This window comes from Syngnathoides biaculeatus, chromosome 16 (assembly GCF_019802595.1).
Source record: "Syngnathoides biaculeatus isolate LvHL_M chromosome 16, ASM1980259v1, whole genome shotgun sequence".
In the NCBI taxonomy this organism is placed as follows: Eukaryota; Metazoa; Chordata; class Actinopteri; order Syngnathiformes; family Syngnathidae; genus Syngnathoides; species Syngnathoides biaculeatus.
The window spans coordinates 12,279,601-12,297,792 of NC_084655.1; the positions used below are offsets into that span (position 1 = coordinate 12,279,601).

General features: G+C 39.5%; 1 protein-coding gene across 3 annotated transcripts in view; it reads right to left on the bottom strand.

Moving 5' to 3' along the window:
* Positions 1-950: 950 nt before the first annotated feature.
* LOC133514143 (meiosis inhibitor protein 1) overlaps positions 951-18,192 on the bottom strand; it is a 34,047-nt gene continuing 16,805 nt past the window's right edge. Inside the window, exons 13-31 of one of the 3 annotated variants that reach the window (XM_061845539.1) lie at positions 17,675-17,789; positions 16,749-16,840; positions 16,063-16,210; positions 15,809-15,920; positions 14,337-14,397; positions 13,752-13,849; positions 12,350-12,530; positions 11,640-11,790; positions 11,122-11,307; positions 10,925-11,029; positions 10,471-10,660; positions 8,626-8,736; positions 7,805-7,915; positions 7,106-7,296; positions 6,712-6,796; positions 4,957-5,141; positions 2,853-2,934; positions 1,162-1,366; positions 951-1,086 (exon numbers count right to left, since the gene is read on the bottom strand). In XM_061845539.1, coding sequence (XP_061701523.1) covers positions 1,248-1,366; positions 2,853-2,934; positions 4,957-5,141; positions 6,712-6,796; positions 7,106-7,296; positions 7,805-7,915; positions 8,626-8,736; positions 10,471-10,660; positions 10,925-11,029; positions 11,122-11,307; positions 11,640-11,790; positions 12,350-12,530; positions 13,752-13,849; positions 14,337-14,397; positions 15,809-15,920; positions 16,063-16,210; positions 16,749-16,840; positions 17,675-17,789 — 2,323 coding nt within the window. In that variant the 3' untranslated portion in view covers positions 951-1,086; positions 1,162-1,247. Of the gene's footprint in view, positions 1,087-1,161; positions 1,367-2,852; positions 2,935-4,956; positions 5,142-6,711; positions 6,797-7,105; positions 7,297-7,804; positions 7,916-8,625; positions 8,737-10,470; positions 10,661-10,924; positions 11,030-11,121; positions 11,308-11,639; positions 11,791-12,349; positions 12,531-13,751; positions 13,850-14,336; positions 14,398-15,808; positions 15,921-16,062; positions 16,211-16,748; positions 16,841-17,674; positions 17,790-18,192 lie in introns of those variants that run through there. The other 2 variants (XM_061845540.1, XM_061845541.1) reach the window with 2 other exon arrangements.

Here is an 18,192-nt window from a genome sequence, read left to right on the forward strand (position 1 = left end):
CATCCAGCCATTATTCAAGCCGCTTATCCTCACAAGGGTCACGGTAAAACTGGAGCCTATCCCGGCTAGCTTCGGGCGAAAGGTGCACTACACCCTGAACTGGTTGCCAGTCAGTCCCAGGGCAGATATCGACACCATCACTGAGCGAGAATCGATCCCACGCTGCCCGCACCAAAGGCAGGCGTGTGTACCACTACACAATCAGTGACTGTTTGACAGAAATATGATACTCTTAATGCACATGCTTTCGAGGCAGACACTGCAACCCAATGATTTCTTTAACTCTCAAGAGTCCTTGTAAGCAAACAACCACACACGTGTCATGTTAGGAGGGCGCCTTCTCCCAACCGCATGTTCCAGCTCTTTCCACAGATGATCGATAAGATTTAGGTCAGGGTTCAACTTCTGGTGTTTTCTTCTTTGCACTTCTTGAGCGTTTTTAGCTTTGTTTTGGGTCTTTTGTAGGATAATGAGCTGTGAGTGACACCAAGCTTTCTGACACAGAGCAGCACATCATTCCAGAATGCCTACATTGTCTGGACATTTCAGTGTTTACTGTACACATTCGAGACATCCAGCGGTGGATTCAATAAAGAGAACATGACGGTGCCTCCTTCATGTTATGCAGTCACTACAGTGTTGTTATCGTTGTATGGTTAATCTTTCCGTTGGTAAAAATATAGTTAATGTGACTTGCTTAAAAAAAAAAAAAAAAAAAAAATCTACAATTTTTTTCTCATCTGTCCAAAGGACATTCACAAAGCTTTTCAGTTTGTCAATATACATTTTGCCAAATTCCAGTATTATACACTTTCAAGTTATTTCAGTAACCATTGTGTGTCCTTTTTTCTTTGACGAAACATTTCCTGCAGCAGTCCGCAGAGCTCATTGATATGTATCCCCTCCAACCATCATTTGCATAGTTGATGTTCACCACATGGACATAGTTACCTGTGTAAGTAAGAGTCTGAGGGCTTGTGATGCTTCCAGGTTGAGCTTCTTAACCCCTTTCTTCTCTACTGCATTTATCACCTGGAGCAGGTCAGGATCCCACAACACCACCACCACATTGCCATGCCCCATAATCTGGACAGGACACAAACAAACAAATAGACATGTCGATGCAAATAGATTTTTAACCACATACTTACTTTGTACTACCTGTAATTTATGTTCCTACACACAGAAACTCTTGCATATTACTGCTCAGACTGAACCTCCATAAATTAAACTTGACTTGAAGGTGTTTAACATCTCACAAGTGTTATAACCCTGAGAATGGCTGGGTGGAGGAGGAAGCTCTCTCCGGAGCTGTGCAGGAAGGAGATGAAGAATCGACTCCATGGCTGACGAACCACATAACTGGCTAAAAAACAAAACACACACACACACACACACACACACACACACACACACACACACACACACACACACACACACACAATAAATGTACAGTGCAATAACCAATGCATGCAGCAGTGTTTAAAAAAAAGTAATGACAGAAGCACAGCATATTAAAAGTCTAACAGCTGACAGGTTGTGGCATAATTGGATTTGACAAATCTAAGGATTTTTGGGGGGGGCGGATGTGGTGAAAAGGTAGCAAGCCCATGAGCAGATGACAAAAGAAAAGGAGCTGAGGCGTGAGGAATGGCTGAATGACAGAGGCGCGGTTGGGAGAGACCTTCCCTGCAATGGAATGGCCTGGAGGGAGCAGCTTCAGACACAGAACCTTGACATGACCATCTGGAGCTATCAAGTGTGATCAAAATCTCTGACATCTTTTCTTTGAAAACTGACCTATATGTGAGAGATCAGGTAGAAAGGTGGAAATACATTTACAAGTTGTACTTGTTAGTTGATAGTTTCAGCCTCTGTGGCGTTCACAGGTTTCCAACTAAGTGCTTCAGAGGGGTTGTTAAATGTCACCTAATATGGCAATAATTGTAGGCAACACTGACTCAGAGTTTGCTGTAAATGTTACTGGCTGCACAGTATTACTGTTATTAATAGTACATTTCAAAAGGCAAGTCATGTTTATAATGTTTGTTGATTTCTTAGCAAGATGAGGCAGTCTATAACAGTTTATTTGAAAATTGTGAAGCGGTGACAATCAAACAAACAAAGTGTAGTTAGCTACAGGAATATATATCTCACCCTCACCCCAGTAAGAAAATAATATTGTACCAACTGGCCATACTCTTTTTCCAGTTTCTATCATATATTGAACCCTTATGACTCTATGAAACTTTGTGGCGCGGTGATGTGTGGACATAGGAAAACCCGTTAAATATTGATGTCATGCAGTAAGCCATTACGAGATAACCAGGAAACGACCTGCTAACTAAGGAACTGATGGACAAATTTTTTTGGAGTGATGTTTTGGTGCTTTATGAGAAGTCATTCTGCTGTAGTTTTGTCCAATTCCATCTAGTGAGTACTGTTGTGTGATAAGGTGTGCTGTGTTTGACAGTACAGTAAACCCCCCCAACCTCCATCGTAGGGGCTATGTTCAACCATCACTTGACAGACTGCCGCACCCACGATAAGTGAAAACCTGGGATATGACCATATGCCTTTTTTAAAAAACATTTCATTTATTTATTTTTCCTTGAGATTATTTTAGGGTCTTCAAACACTTTACTAAGAGGGAGGGAGAGAGAAAGAGCATGAGACAGGAGAAAGAGAGAGAGTGAGTGAGAGACCTGACCTGAAAATAAGGCTATAGGAAATGTCTCTCTGATTGTACAAAGGAAAACCAACTCTCTAGGGTTCGACGAAGGGGATAAGAATATACAATATACTGAAAGGGCAAAGCTGACATGAAATATAGTTATGATCACAAATGTTACCTGTCTGTGAACTTTTCCGCTGAAGGAAGCCAAGCATGGAACTTAGGCAGTTGACTGAGGCCCTCAGCAGTAGCTCATTTTTCTTAAGAGGACAAGAAGGGGAAACTGTAAACCCAGATTGGTATTGAACCCAAAGAGACAAGTTCCTACACATTAAATTGCTGTATTTTGGTGACATTAATTGTTAATTATGATTAAACTGAACTTATTCATGTGGTTTCCTATTATAATTGCGTTTTCAAATCCAATCAATAGTTTTTACTCAAACCAACTGATTTACCAATATCACTTTTTTAAATGTAAATAAATTGTACGTTTTCATTGCTTATCTTAGTGTAAATATGTGTTTGAGCCCAAACAATACAGATACTGTACATATACTGTACATATACTCGTCCGCCAAGAATTTAGTTGAAGCCAGTTTTGACAGTGGCATCGATGGATGAGATCTGATTTGGAACTTTGAGACAAAGCACAGTTAGACATTCCTGTAAATTCCACAGTTATTTGCCAAAATGAAATATTTTAGATATTATACAATAATTCACTACAGTTTCCACTTCATCATGGGATTTTTGTTGATGACACACAGAGCATTAAAGTGTTGTGCATGCAGCAGAATTATGAATCTGTGTAGCTCCCAGCATGCATTGCGCCAGAAAATGTTGATCAAATTAGTACAATGAGTATACTCTATTTATCTAGATTGGCAGTGTATTTAACAAGTTGAATTAAATTCATGTCTGATGAACAATTGTGATTACTTGGAAAATTTAAGGCAATAGGTAAGTAAACTCTACTCATTCAGGTTTACAGTAGTGGTCAGCAAAAGAAGTATTATGTTATACTATTAAAATGTCATGTAAGTGAAAGTGCATCTTCAAAAAACATCTCTAGGTGTTTGAAATAAACATGAATATATTTAAATATTGACAACCAGAAATAAAAAAGGATAGAGAAAGACTAGACAGTGACTAAATATGAGGAATTAATAATAAATGTCATTCCTGATGTGGTGGTTCTCTGCCAAAATACTCAAGTAGGCCAGGTGGATATATCAAAGACAGTCCTTTTCTACACTAATCTTCAAGTAGAGAGGGCAAGAAAATACTCAGGAGCAAGAGAAGGAGGGGATGAGAGTGCAAGAGGGTAGAGGTAAAATACAGGATAAATGAAACAGGAGAAGGTGAACAAAAGGAGAAGTGCTCTGTTTTTTTCTTCTACCAAACTAGGGCTCTGAGAAAAAAATGAGTCATAACTGCAAAAGTGAATATTTTTATACAATGACCGGTCGGGGTGGGATAATGGTCTTCTGACTGGACTCCCCAAAAAGAGCATTAAACAGCTGCAGCTCATTCAGAATGTTGCAACTTGGGTTCTGACCAGAACAAAGAGGTCAGAGCATTATCCCTCCAATTCAGTCTTTACACTGGCTTCCAGTCAGCTTTAGAATAAATTTTATATTTCTGCTATTGGTCTATAAATCACTAAAAGGTTTAGATCCTGAATACATGAAACTAATGCTCACGGAATATAAACCCAGTAAGGCTCTGCGATCGACTCACGTCAAATAGTGAAGAGCTGAGTCCAAAGCAAATATGGTGAAGCAGGATTTCGCTATTTTGTATTATGTAAATGGAATAAGTTGCCAAAAGAGGTGACCTCACCCCCAAGTGTGAATATTTTCAAATCTAGCCATTTTAAATATGACTTGCCTTTTGAGCTTTTTTTGTATTTAACTAAGTATTATGTTTTTGGGACGTGGGAAAAAAGCCACCCGGAGAAAAGTCAAGCAGGGACAGGGAGAATATGCAAACTCCTCATAGGAAATGCCAGATTTGAACCCAGGTCCTCTAAACTGTGAGGGAGATGTGCTAACCAGTCGACCACTCTGCTGCCCAAACTAGCGTTACAGACTCAAAAGTTTAAATCTATGTTAACCCACTTTTTATTCTTTCATTCTTTGTCAGTACAAGCTCTATGGAGCAGAGAGAGAAGCAAAAGTGACTGAAAGTTATGTGCTATGATACACTACAAATATTAATAGTAAAGTACGTTATACAATTTACACTGAATACCCAATCTCCCACCAAGGTCATACAACCTGCAAAATAAGTCCACTGAGAGCAATTAAGAGGCACTGAGCCCCTCTTGAGCCAAGTGGGAATAATGCACCATCTTCAGGTTCCAGGGGTGTTTGGCCAACCAAACCAGGCCCAGTGGTCACACACACCAATGCAGAGGTCAAGTCAACATTGAGTAAGACCTGCAGCAACCTCAAATAGCTGACTGGAAAGAATAACATAGAAAAGGGCACAAATGTAAATGGCAAGGGGAAAAAAAAAGCTGAAATTTCAAAATTTTACAACTTGTTTTGCTCAAGGCTGTAGTTGTACATTTTTTTCCATAGACAACCATTGTGTGTATTTAAACAATTAAATGTACATCCATCCATCTGTCTATTTTTACTCGCATCCATCCACTTTCTATATCACTCAAAAACAGAAGTTATCCCAGCTGAGTACAATTTAAAGTCTTTTTTGTTCTATGGGAGAAAGCTGGACAACCTGGAGAAACCCCCCAGAAAGCATGGGGAGAACACATGTGCAACACAGGAGGGCCTCATTTAACATTTGAAAGTAGGAGCTTTCCAAACGCTAAAAATGAAATATTAAATTCAAATATAAGAGCAGTTGGAGTGCAAAATAAAACTCAGAAAAAGCTGACTGGCGACCAGTTGAGGGTGTAGTCCACCTTTCGCCTGATGTTAGCTGGGATAGGCTTTGGCACTCCCCCGACCCTTGTCAGGATATGTGGCCTGGAAAATGCCAAAAAAAAATGAAGAGAGAAGCCAAACAATATAAAAACCTGAGGGGGGAGGGGCGTTCCTCCCAATCACGCCCTTCCACGTCTCACTCTCATTGGCAACCTGAGCACTGAAGTCCCGCAGAGCAGAATGATGGGGTCCCTAGTGGAAGCACTCTCCAGCACAGCCTCCCCACCCAGCTGGACTATATCTAATCAGAACTTCTCAACCTCACACACCAGCACAGGCTCCTTCCCTGCCAGAGAGGTGACGTTCCACGTCCCTAGAGGCAGCTTCTGTAGCTAGGGATCGGATCGCCAAGCTCCCTGCCTTTGGCCACCGCTGCACTCGACCCAAGTGGCCCCTCACACAGGTGTCAGCCCATGGGAAGGGGAACCCACGTTACCCTTTCAGGCTGTGCCTGGCCAGGTGCCTGCCATGAGTGCAGGCCTGGCCACTGGGAGCCTGCCTTCAAACACACCTCCAGGGTTGTGGTTCGAAATCTAGATTCTTTAAAGAATTCCCTTACTTTCAAACTTTAATTGTTGATATTTCTAACTTTTTTGAATACTTATTACACACACAAATAAAAGAATACAGTATAATGCTTTAAAGCACTTTTATATACAGTGCAACCTTTATAGTGAGCACTCTACTCTGGCTTACAAGATCTCACTTATGCTTAAACATTCCCTCTGTGTACGAGATAACAGTGGAATCGCATTAAGTTATCGTTTGGTACCAGGGTGAAATTACACACAGACACACACACGGTACATCATAATGTATTAAGCATTCGAACTGCTGCAAATAAACTCAAAGAGGCAAAGACGGCACATTAAAAATTCAATTTGGGCCATCATTGCAAGCAGATGGAAGAAGTGGCTGGGGAAAGGGAAGTCTGGGTATCCCTGCTGAAGCTACTTCCCCCGCGACCCGACCCAGAAAAGATGTATATAATGGATGGATGGATTGCAAGCAGTCTTTAAAAGTGGCTCATTTGGTCTCATACAAACAATGTATTTTGAAGAATGACAATGTTGAGTTTGTTACCCAGCAAGAGAGTGTCAGTATTCCTTTTCTGAATGAGTATTCGCTGCACAGCTGTCTCCAGGCTCCAAGTGAGGCGTTTGTGAACCTTAAATGAATGGAGAGATATGGAGGAAAGGAAACAGCAGGAAGTGGGGTAAATTAGAGGAGAAACTAGCTTTGGACCAGATGCTTTCAAGTACAGTATAAGATGTTAATAAGTAATAAACTTATGTTATAAGTTGTATCCCATCTGAAAGGTAAGATGAAAATATGTTCTTAAACAGAGCACCCTTTAAGGTTTGTCATTAAAATCTAAGCTCTTTTGTCTTATGTGCATCATTTAAGTGTCTTGACATGGCTACATGAATTGGACTTTGATATTGTTTTCAGTAAAGAGAGTAAACATAACATATACCTGCATGGAGTGCTCACGCTGTAAAGTGATGAGGGAGGACAGGAGTAGATGACTGCAGCACAGCAGGGCTGAGGAAGGATCAGTTGAACAGAAGACAAATGATGCAGAAGAGATGGAGGAGGAGGAGGACGAGGAGAGAATTGTCTGAAGCTGCTCCAACAGTCCACAGTTGGAGAGTAGCATGGAGACAGCTGGGGAAGAGAAGGTGCCACATCATGTATCAGCGTGTGCGTGTTCGCACCATTGCACGTCAAACACAAGCCTGTCACTTTGTGTGTAACTCAATTTCCCAAAAAAAAAAAAAACACACCCACATAGCCCCACAGGAAAGTGGGGAAAGCAACAGACAATAATCCACTTGCCTATAGTCCAACAACTTGTGACCAACATATATTTTGATTTGAATACAAAAACCTCGAGTTATGCTATTATCTAAATTGTACTCTTTGTATGTACATTGCTTATTGTTAATTTATAAAAAAAAAAAAGATGTGTGAGATCGGCCAAGATGGAGTTGTAGCAGCATAAGTTAATTAATACAACTACAACAACGTTCAATGGAAAATCTCTAGTCTTTCTGAGTGAAATGTCTTAAAGCTCCATCAAAGCTACTTCTGTCAAAATAGCTGCACCTACAGGTTAAGCAGAATTGGCCAGTTGTGGAAAATACACATAAATTGGAGAAAGAAAATGACAAACCTCTGTCAGCGCAGTGTGCAGGTGAGAGACTCAGGCAGCAGTACAGGTAGTTTAGGGCAGGTAGCAAACTCTCTGTATTGGACTGATTCAGCCTACCTGCAATATGACTCACTTACACAAAAATTTGGATGGATGCTTAATCAGGTCTGCTGGATCGGCTCTCCACTATGCAGTGCTCACAGACATTAGTTTAAAGAAGTTAGAAAGGTATGATGATGACGATAATAAAGAACTGTGGTTGGTAAAGACTGAGTTAATTGCAGAAGGACAAGTTGGAAAATCTAACAGAATAAGGCTCCATTAATGTAGGCATGGTCTAAACCCCAGTCCAATACCATTAGAATTAGTCACAGACAAATGATGGGACTTGAACATCAAGGTCTATTTTTCTAAAGGTTTTGTAAGTTTCATCTGTAAAAGTGAGAAACTTAATGTTCATGATCTTGAAGACTAGTGATGATTCCGCTCATGAGGGAATACAGGCGGATGTAGGGAGAGGTTATATCATTCAGTTAGGAGCACAACATACAGATGAATTACAAATGCCCTAGGGTAAATCTGTGATGATTACAAAATGGATAATGAATTGGTTCTGCAAAATAATAATAAAAAAAAAAATGTTACTCAGAATCCTGTGACTCAAAATCACTGACAGAGTTAGTCAGTAAAGCACGTGTATTTGTGTTGGACACGTGCTGATTGCACTGGAGTGAATGGTAGGTGTTGACTGCTAACTTGAAGCTTTGATTGTCATTATTAGGGAAAGTCAAGATGTCTGAGGGGAGGAGTGCAACCTACCTACAGAGCTGTTTTGAACTCACCATGATAGAGCAGTTTGAAGTGTATTTCGTCCATCTTGCTGCAGAGTGGGGAAGGTGGGTTGCTGGTATGTGTTACACAAAGCAGCCTGAGCACCAGAGGGAGCGAGTTAACTGCAAGAGCAACAGTCAAAGAAAATTGCTGATTTTCAAGGAATACTAGAATGTAATCACTGTATGAAAATAAAGCATCACAATGTTTTTGACCAATGTTATCATTACCATTCATAATAGTTTAAAATGTAGATTTTTTTTTAAATGATTTGATATTGAAATGTAAAATTGCAGGCACTATTATAAAAGTGTTTAATAAATCCAGGTTGATCTGCTTAAATGCAACTGTTTAACTGAAGATATAAAGTAATGGAGTAACTATAGAAACAGAAGGATACTGCGCTATTCCCCCCTCAGGTATGGGCTTGTCCGATCATTGCTTAATTCATTTCATACCAACATACAGGCACAACTTTCAATGTCCGGAGCCTCTGGTGAAAACAGTGAAGTTGACCAATAAAGCAAAGGTAGAACTTCAATGCTGTTTAAACTGTACAAACTGGAATGTCTTTCAAACTTCAACTGGACCCCTAGATGAATATACTGTACAGACAGCGTCACATCCTTATATCAGTTCCTATGAAGATGTGTACGTACCAACAACGACATTTCCCATGTTCAATAACAATAAGCCGTGGTTCACTGCCAAACCTAAGCAACTTTGGCAGGCTAAAGAGGACATCTGTCCATGTGAGAACAGAGCCCTGTACAATCTTGGTAGAAATCAGCTGACAAAAGAAATTAACGTTGCAAAGAAGAATTATACAAAAAAGTTGTAAAAATATTTTTCTGCCAACAAATCCAAGTCAGTCTGGCGAAAATTAAAATCATTTACTAACTCCAAGCACCCATTCCCCCATGTGGAGAACAAAACAGAAGTGGAGGGGCTGGAGCTTTGGTGAGGTCGACCCGACGTGGAGCTGAACACACACAAGACTGCAGAGATGTGGACTTTAGGGAGCGTCCCTTGAAATAGCTGCCCCTCATGCTGTCCAACTGCCTTGTGTCAACTGTCGAGAACTTTAAGTTCCTGAGAAATACAATCTATCAGATCATGATGTGGGAGAGCAACATCAACTCCATCCTCAAAAAAGCCCAAGAGAGGACATACTTCCTGCGGCTTCTGAGGAAGCAAGGCCTGCCGTAGGGGCTGTCGAGGGAGCATCGACTCCTAATCCATCACAGTCTAGTTTAGTGTTGCCATAATAAAGGATGAACCCCAACTGCAACGGACAGTGAGGACTGGCACAAAAATCCTCGTGTCTACCCTTGAGGACGTGTATGCTGCCACAACTAAGACAAGAGCATGAAAAATATGCTTGGAGCCTCCACATCCTGGTCATCACTTCTTCCAGCTTCTCCCCCCAGCTAGGCACTATCGACAGGGCAATGTTTGGTGTGGGACTATTTCAAACCCTTGTTAATTTACGGTTAATAACTGCAGGACTGTCACTAGGAAACAATAACATGTTACCTTTGAGCATTTTTCTCAACATGACCCAGTAGGCTGCTGTTTGTTTAGTATGTTACAGTTGGCTCGGGGATTGAATGTGCAACGGTTTGTATTGTTAAAAAAATGTGTTTTTAATTTTCAACTAGAGAAAGATTAATTGGTAAGATGATGCAATAATACTTTATCATGTTTGCTGTGTTTTACTCACTTATAACCTGGTGATGGAAATTCAGCGAAAAAAAAAAAATCACAATTTCACTTGGCTTACTCCAAATGTTGCATTGAGAGTCTGAAAACATTATTGCACCAACACCAAGAGCTGACTGACCCCTGCCGCCTACCTTCTTCAACAAGTTTCTGTCCATGTACATGGGCAATATTCTCGACACTGAGTCTCTGTAATGCCTGGAGTAGGGCAGGTTTCAGACTGCTACACATGTCTGCCTCAAAGTCACTATGACCATCCAAGAGAATCATCAGGACTGACATTGCTCGCTCTGCAAGTGAGGCCTCCCTGGTGCAAACTATGTCCTATATGGTAAGAGAATCAGAAAGAAAACAAATCAAAACAAAGGAACAAAGGACTAACTTTTATCCTTCCTTGGCTTTGCTAAGTCAAACCCATTGCCAAATGTTAAACTTGACTTTAACACAAGTGTTTTCTAATCTTGACCAGTCAGATCTAATGAGTGAATTGCTGAAAAGCTATGTTCTGCTTTATAAAACTATCACCAATCCTATTTCTTTGTCATGGTGCTAATTTATGAACATATGCTATGTGTATATTTATCTCACCAGGAGGATCAGAATGACAGACTGGTATTTCTTTACTAGAGACAGAAGCTCCACAATTTCTGTGGGACGCCCTTGTTCTTGACCCTCCACAGAACATCTCATCTCCTTGATAAAAAAACAAAAACAAAAAAGAACAAAAAAAAATTTAAATAAAAAGTAAAACAATGCTCAGATGGAATAAAACAACTGCTTGCCACCATGGTCGTCTCTGTATCTGTGGACTGTGCTTGGTTAGTCAACCAAAGTTCCAAGACCAGGGCCCCAAATTTTTCTTTAAGCAGTGGATGGCCACAAATGAAGTGAAGGATGGCAGGATGGTGAATGTAGAGCGATGAGAAGCTTTGACAAGAAGAGAGTGCCTTGTTGATGCAGTCCAATGGAGCCTAGGTTAACAAAAAAAAAATGGGAGAAGTGCTGGGGTTTGTATTGCCACCCAAGAAGTACAAACTGCTTAGTACAAAAAGAAAACTGACTTAGAAAATAACATTAACAAATAGAATAGATAATCAGAAAATAATAAAAAAATAAATATTTATTATATATATATATATATATATATATATATATATATATATATATATATATATATTTATTATATATATATAATTTTTTTTGTGGCGGATCAACTTCTCAATTTCCCTGGTGATTTACTGGCAATTAATATGTGACCTATATGACTGTATTGTGGTTGGGTGTGTTATGTAAATGATCTTACGCCTTCAAGTGTGGTGCTCTTATCATGTGTCACCGCAAGAAGGTAAATAGAAGCCCGCAGGACCAAGGTAGGAATGGTGCCGGTGCCTTCTTCCTGCACTGAACGCAAGAGCCACACAACACTGGAAAAGACTGTCTGGTCTGGAAGGAGCCTGGTTCATTCGTACAACACAAACACAAGAGACAAGTACTGCAATATGTATATTTACGCTCATTTTCTGTGTACTCTACGAAGTACTTCTGCAGTTTCTGTTTAGTAGTGCTTTTTTGTTGTGTAATTTGTTAAGTTACTTTCTCTTCATGCGAACATCCTATAATACTTTTTCATTTCAATATTTATTTTTTTCAAAGGACGTGGACCCTTGTTTTCTTAAACTGTTTTATTGTTTTTTCGTTGTCTGGTCTGCTTTGGGGTCTTTGGGGTTCGGTGATCAAGCCCTCGCTTGACAGTTATTTTTTGATTGCAACTTTTGTCAAAATGGGGTGTAAAATCACTCTGACAAATGGTTTTTATTTTTATTAAAAATGTGAACATCAAAGTATATCTCCAAATTAGCTTACAATACTATGAGAGCTATTTTTCCCTTTAGCTGTTTTTCATGTATTAACTTAACAATTTCACTGTGTGAATACAGAAACTGAGCTGTTACACAACCATACCATGCCTGATCATTTTTTTTCATTTTTTTTTTTTTTAACAAGTGTGTGTACCTGTCTCCTTGCTGGAGGGCGAGGTGTAGTATTATCAGCAGACAGTATTGAGTGGCTCTTGGGCCTTTGTAATCACACAGTTGGAGCCCTGGAGACTCAAACAGCAGAGTGGGCCAGTTTGAGAGTCGACAGCACAGAGAGGAAAGATTGTGCAGTAAAAGATTTTCTATTTCCTCAGAATCTGGAAGTAGAAATTAAGGCAAAATGCATTATTAAACAACATTTTCCTCCTTATAAAATTATGATTAGTTATCTGAAGATTTGATGCAGGCAATAAAAATATATAATGTAAAGCCATGAGTTCAGAAATGTTTATGGAACCTTAATGTTGCCTCAACCATTGTCTTGTAGATAATGCACATATGATGCGGCACTTAAAAATCAGTAGAAACTGTTTTTGACACAAGAGATGAAATATGGCCCCCAAAAGAGTATAACAGATGCTGTAATTAAGACAAGAAGTATGTGTGAGATTTTTATTTTTTAAAGTACCACAGTATTTAATTTGTAAAGGATATGCAGACAATCATAACGGATATGAATTAATGGATAAACTGTATTACCGGTCATTTCTGAAATGACAGACAATGACTCACTCAAAAGAGAATAAAATAATCAAGCTGGGAAAAAATACTGAAAGAGAAATGGCAGCTGTTTATAGCTGCTGCAGCTGCTTACGGAGTAATAAATATTGAATATTATGCCAAGTATACATTATCCCGACTGGAGCTTGGAGGACAATTCATTGAACATGCAGTTGTTAATATTGTGTTCTCCAAGAGCAACAGCTTCTGGTCTTGGAAAATACGTTTAACACAGTTTTACACCAAGATTGGTGCAATTTTAGACCCTTTCTCCAAAGAAAAGGGGAGTGCTAAGAGGTCAAGAATGCCTGAGAGTAGAGTACACCATAAGTACACCATCTCTTTTCTAGTCCATCCAAAAGCTGTTTGATGGGGGCATTTCACTGGTGCAAAAGCCTTTTCTAAGACCTTTCTTGTGAACACAATTAGTTAAACGAGACGCCAAGTAATCATGGCTGACTTGGTGTTGGTTTTAGATGACTACACACTGCCTTGATTGTCAGCAGAGCACACAAACATATTGTCGATCATAAAATGATGAGTTTATTGGGGGGGATTGGAAATGTTGACGGATCTCCTGAACTCTTTGAGGGGAGGGTCAAGAAGCGTTGTGTTAGTAAAGCAAAATAGAGGCTCAGAGCAAGATACACAAAGACCGATTGCGAATAGGAGAGCAGTGGGTGATAAACATTATAAATCATTCATATTTTGATCAGGAAGACATCAACATAGAATCAAAGGCACACAAAATATATCAGGAAACCTCAAGGCAAATCACACACTGTGTGTGCTGCTACTGTGTGCTTGTATCTACATACCCTGCTGGTAGATGCCAGAAGCAGAGACTGACTGGGAGAGCAGACACATACTGAGTTTCTGTAGGAAATCACAGCAAGCTGCATTTAAATGTGTGTTTCTGAAAGAATGACAAAGGAAAATTTAATATTAAAATATGGAAATGTCTGGAAGAGTGCAGGAAAATGAATTAGTTATATAAATACAGAACAGGGACACCTGAAAGAAACACAGAAAACATTCAATTAAGCATAGAATGAACTATAGTATGAGGGACTCAAATGGACGAGCAATCATTTATTCCATTAACAATTCAACTACACATTTATTATAGCTGAGCTCAGTTTTGTTTGACAGTGCCTGTTTCTACTGCACTTAAGTCCACAAAAACACAATGAAAGAAAATGTATAGGACAAAAACAAAGAGATAAAGCAAGATATAGCATGTGTTATGTTCCAACTTTTTCTTCAACTTTTTACTGTACCGGTGTTTTACAATATTATAAAGAAAGACGCACATTCACCCATTCACATTTTCACATACAGTTTTTGACACCTTAAATGTTATGTGTGTGTATATGCCCTTAGGTTTTCCGGTTACACTGTACCTGTTTCCCACACAGAAAATCCCTTTGTGTTCCAAGGCAAGCCTGTAGAAACCAGAAGATGCTGGAGGGAAGAAAAAGTAAAAAAATAAAGAGGAATGAGACAGTAAGGAGGGGCCATGATGGAATTATCCAAAGTACAGGTAAATGGCAGGCAAAAAAAACAATCATTAGGCTGTGATAGGCGGAACGGTGGAGCAGCTGGAAAGCATTGGCCTAACAGTTCTGAGGTCCCGGGTTCAATCCCGGCCCTGCCTGTGTGGAGTTTGCATGTTTTCTCCATGCCTGTGTGGGTTTTCTCCGGGCATTCCGGTTTCCTCGCAGATCCCAAAATCCTGCAACATTAATTGGACACTCTAAATTGCCCCTAGGTGGGATTGTGAGTGTGACTGGTTGTTTGTTTATATGTGCCCTGCGATTGGCTGGTGACCAGTTCAGGGTGTACCCGTCTGTCATAGAAGTTGATGCACGTAAAGCTAAGCAACTTTTTTGAAAATTCACACATGGAGAGCAACTACTGTAATATCGAACGAAGTTTTTACAGCTTTTTTTGGCACTTTCAACTTGTTTCGTCAGGTTTTTACCACAGCAAGTCATTCACATAACATTTTTGGCACAGTATTTACAGCTGATACCCCTCCCGACATCAACCACCCATTTTTAAGTGGGGCTTTGGACTGTCCGTGGCACCAGTCGGAAATCCGACCTGCACGATCTGCACGGGATGCAGTAGTATGTATCACACACACATACGCGTGCACACACATAACCAGTGCCAAATCATCAATCTAGCTGTAATAAGGAGAGAATGTTATAGCAGTCATGCTGATAAATAATGGAGATCATATAAATTCTTGAAAATCTCGAAATTGCTTTGTTTCTGTGTCACTATCCTGGAGCCAAATACAGTACTGTACATATATTTTGTCCATTTCCAAGAGTTCTTTAAGTTTCAGTCTTTTCAATTGCTATCAATTTTTAAAAATTTTAACCGCATATAGTAAAAAAAATCGATGAGAGTGAATTGCAAAAAAAAATCTTTGGATGAAGTTTGATAACTTACCAGAAAAAAAGATAAATAAAATAAAACCAATAAAAACGAATAACGCATGCGCCACAAGGTCAAAGCGAGACCAAACATCTTCCATGTGACAAAGGCCCCACTGTCAAGAGATTTATAAGAGCTCCTTACTGGCAGAAATGTTGATGTGAAAATACTTTGATCAAATCTGTCTCGCACACCTGCCATATTTACCAAGGGCTAAGTGTGTATTTCTTGCAACTTTAATTTTGCTATTAATAGAGCTACAGTGAATGCAATGGGATAAACCATTTATTTAATGAAAATAAGATCTCTTAATTTGTATTATGCATTTAAATTTGACTTCATGAAACACTTATAGCTATATACAAGCCATAAACCATAAGCTTCAAGCCACATTTAATGGCCTTAATGAGACAAAAATTGCACTTACCCATCTTGTTTGCGAAGGCTGGCATGACAGATGGAAGGAGGGTGAATTGAGAAGACAAGATTGAGTAGAAGACCTGCAATATCTGAGGATTTGGTGCAAATTCGCATATCTTCTATGTACACACACAACACACATCCACACAAATTAAAAATTAAAAAATAAAAACAAGCTCACAACATGTATCAGTTTGGAAAAAAAGATGATTGAACAAATGTTTGCTTTATGCAACTACTGTATTTGTGGCCAACACTCACAACAACTGTGGGTATCCAGACAGAGTCGCAACACTGCAGCAGATATTGACGCAGAGACTCAAGTGAGTCAGGGCCATTGCTAATCTTAGATGGAGCAGTGAATGTGTTCTCCTTCAGAATAGGATCTGATGCACACTCCTCAGCCAATCTACCATACATACAAACATTTTCAATTCCAAAGTTAAATTTGACATCCATCCATCCATTGTCTTCAGCCACTTATCCTCATGAGGGTCGCAAGAGTGCTGGAGCCAATCCCAGCTATCATCGGGCAGGAGGCAGGGTACACCCTGAACTGGTTGCCAGCCAATCACAGTGCGCATGGAGACAGACAACAGTCATACTCACAAGCACATCTACGGGAAGTTTAAAGTGTCCAATTAATGCAAGCCCGTCATATATTCTGAATGGAATGCTTTCATTCCTAAACAGCTGTGGTATAGAGGGACAATGATCAAAACCATAGGTACAAAAGGGGGAAAAAAAAATAAATAATGTGTTCATGTGGTTTATTAAAACCTCCCATGATCAAGTTCAAAGTATTGTGGGTACTCTTGTATTAAAATTTCTCTAACAAACACAAACAGAAACAATTGTGTGTGCCAAGGTAAAGCAGAGAAACACGAAAATCACACCAATATTGTGCAATTATTTGATGGGTCAAAGATGTGACTTTTGTAGCTGACCTGCATGCAGCCTGAAAACAGAGCAGTGAGTGGAGCAGAAATCCTTCTGACCGAGTGTGCAGGCTATTTTGCTCTGGCTTCTTCAGACTCACCTGAGCATATAGAAAAAGATGAAAAAATTTGATTAAAAATTAGTGAGAAAGGAGGGTATATGAAGTAAAGCTCTGTTCACGTAAACATTTTCAACTTCTTTAACTTAAAATGTTAAAGTTATATATATGGGACACTCTATACACACCCACAAACACACAGCGGTTGAAATAAGTATTTAACACATCACAATTTTTCTTATTAAATATATTTCCCAAAGTGCTTTTGTAATCCATCAGTTATCCATTTTCTGAGCCACTTATCCTCACAAGGGTTGCAGCTATCATTGGGCAGGTTGCACACTAAACTGGTTTCCAGCCAATCACAGGGCACAAAGACTCACAACCACTTGCATTCACATTCACACCTATGGACAATTTATAGTCTTCAATTAACCAACCATGCATGCTTTCGGGATGTGGGAGGAAACCGAAGAAAACCCATGCAGGGATGGGAAGCACATGCAAACGGGATTTGAACTCTGGACCTCAGAACTGCAAGGCAGATGCTTTTAGCAATCGTCCACCGTTCCGCCCCAAGTAATCGGACGAATACATTCAGAAATTAAGTTGTGCGTAATAATCTGAAATGATGAAACACGACAACTGATATTTATTTAATACTTTGAACAAAAGCATTTGTTTGCAATGACTCCTTCTGTATATACAGGAGAAACTGGCAATGCACATGCTTTGCTCTGGTGTCTGGTACTTATTTCAGCCACTCATACATATATATATAGGGGTTAGGGTTAGGGTTACACACACACACACACACACACACAGAGTGTATTTTTTTTTTTAAAGTGACTACAATATAAATCAAAGCAAACTCACTCTACTTTGACGATTATTGGAGGAGGGTATGGGAAGCTCAGAGAATCTGTTCGTGATGGCCTTCACAATTCCTTGTAATTCCTGGTATAGGACTGGTCTGGACTGGTGGTTCAATCTGGAGAAATTTTAATCGAGATGAAAGTGGACTTTGGTGAAAATTCCTGAAAATACAAATGCGAGCACTAGAGGAGTCTGGGGGCATGCCCCCCCCCCGGAAATGTTTGAAAAAATGGATAGCTGTGGTGCATTCTGGTGATATCTGTGAACAAAATGCAGACAAAAATTGAAAGTAAAATTTCTAAGTCCTGACCAAAAAAAAAAAAGAATTGGACAGAAGTTCCCCAAGGGCCAAGCCCAGATTTTTTCACTGGATAGCACAAAATCACATTTGTCACTAAAATATACTTAAAATATGCCATTTAATCTCAAGACAAATGAATTAAGTGAACTATTCAGTAAAAAGACATCTAAAATTGTCCTTTTCCCCCCACATTATACATATCATAGTATAGATATAG